This window comes from Mandrillus leucophaeus, unplaced genomic scaffold (genome assembly GCF_000951045.1).
Source record: "Mandrillus leucophaeus isolate KB7577 unplaced genomic scaffold, Mleu.le_1.0 Scaffold79, whole genome shotgun sequence".
Taxonomy (NCBI): Eukaryota; Metazoa; Chordata; class Mammalia; order Primates; family Cercopithecidae; genus Mandrillus; species Mandrillus leucophaeus.
In genome coordinates, this window is record NW_012108585.1 from 118,800 (window position 1) to 119,862 (window position 1,063).

General features: G+C 57.1%; 1 protein-coding gene across 1 annotated transcript in view; it reads right to left on the reverse strand.

The window, feature by feature from the left end:
* Positions 1-1,063, reverse strand: part of SLC6A12 (solute carrier family 6 (neurotransmitter transporter), member 12) — a 33,807-nt gene that overhangs the window by 11,615 nt on the left and 21,129 nt on the right. The window contains exons 11-12 of the mRNA XM_011967179.1: positions 956-1,056; positions 472-588 (exon numbers count right to left, since the gene is read on the reverse strand). Of these exons, the coding sequence (XP_011822569.1) occupies positions 472-588; positions 956-1,056 (218 nt within the window). The remainder of the gene's footprint in view (positions 1-471; positions 589-955; positions 1,057-1,063) is intronic.

Consider the following 1,063-nt stretch of genomic DNA (forward strand, 5'->3'; position numbering starts at 1 on the left):
TGTCCGTGGAAGTACTCAGACAAAGTCGGGGTGATCCCCCCGGAAAACACAGGGATGAGCTCCGTGTCCGTGGAAGTACTCAGACAAAGTCTGGGTGATCCCCTAGTTGTTGGAAGGGCAGTGTGGGAGTTTGTGGAGGATTGGGCTAAGTGGCGATAAACATCCCTTCTGACTAAGATTTCCAGTGGCAAAGGGCCTCTGGCCACCTCCATATCGAGGACACTGTGCCCTGTGCACCGTTATTGATCATTCTCTCACTGTTGAAGGAAATCCATTTTGTCATCATTACAGCTCTGCCTGCTGCCATGAAAATGCCAGGCTTCCCAGCCACAGGTAAATGTCCCAGCAAGAGGCAGGGCAACAGTGCAAAGACAGACAGAAACCAGAGGGCCAGAGAACCGCCTCCCCCAGGCAGAGCCTGCCCCTGGCTGGCCTCGGTGGTCTTTCTCCCGCCCCGCTTGCCCACCCCACTCCACCCCACTCACCGTACACCCAGCTGATGCAGACCACTTCAAACACTGAGAGGAACAGCAGGCATATGCCACTGGAAGCATAGTAGTCAAACAGCTGGAAGATGTACATCCCGCCCTGTGGGGAGAGCGTGGAGCTGGGGCATGGCCAGTGCAGGGATGGGACACATGCCACCCATCGGTGAGATGGGAAATGCCCCTGTGGGGCGCCCTCCTGCCCAGCCCGTGGGATGCCATTCCTTGCCTCTAAAAGGAGTTTGCCCTGCCTGCCCCGCCTTCAGGCCTCCCAATCAACATCAGGACAATAGCCTCTGACATCTGCAAGGGCACTGGGAGACTGTGGTGGACGCACATCATTTCGTCTGCCCAGCATCACTGCTTCTGGAAAGTGACACCCCCTCATTCTGTGTTCCTTTTAGGGTGGGGTGTCCCTCTCTCCCCACCCCAGGCTTGAATAAGAGTCACAGCCTGGACACTTGCCACACTCTCAGGAAAGGGCCTCTCCTTCCCCCTGGGTTGGCTGACACTGACAGGTAAGCCTGAAGCCCAGCATCCGTCCCTAACGCCACCGGAGGAAAACCTGCCTCTGAGTG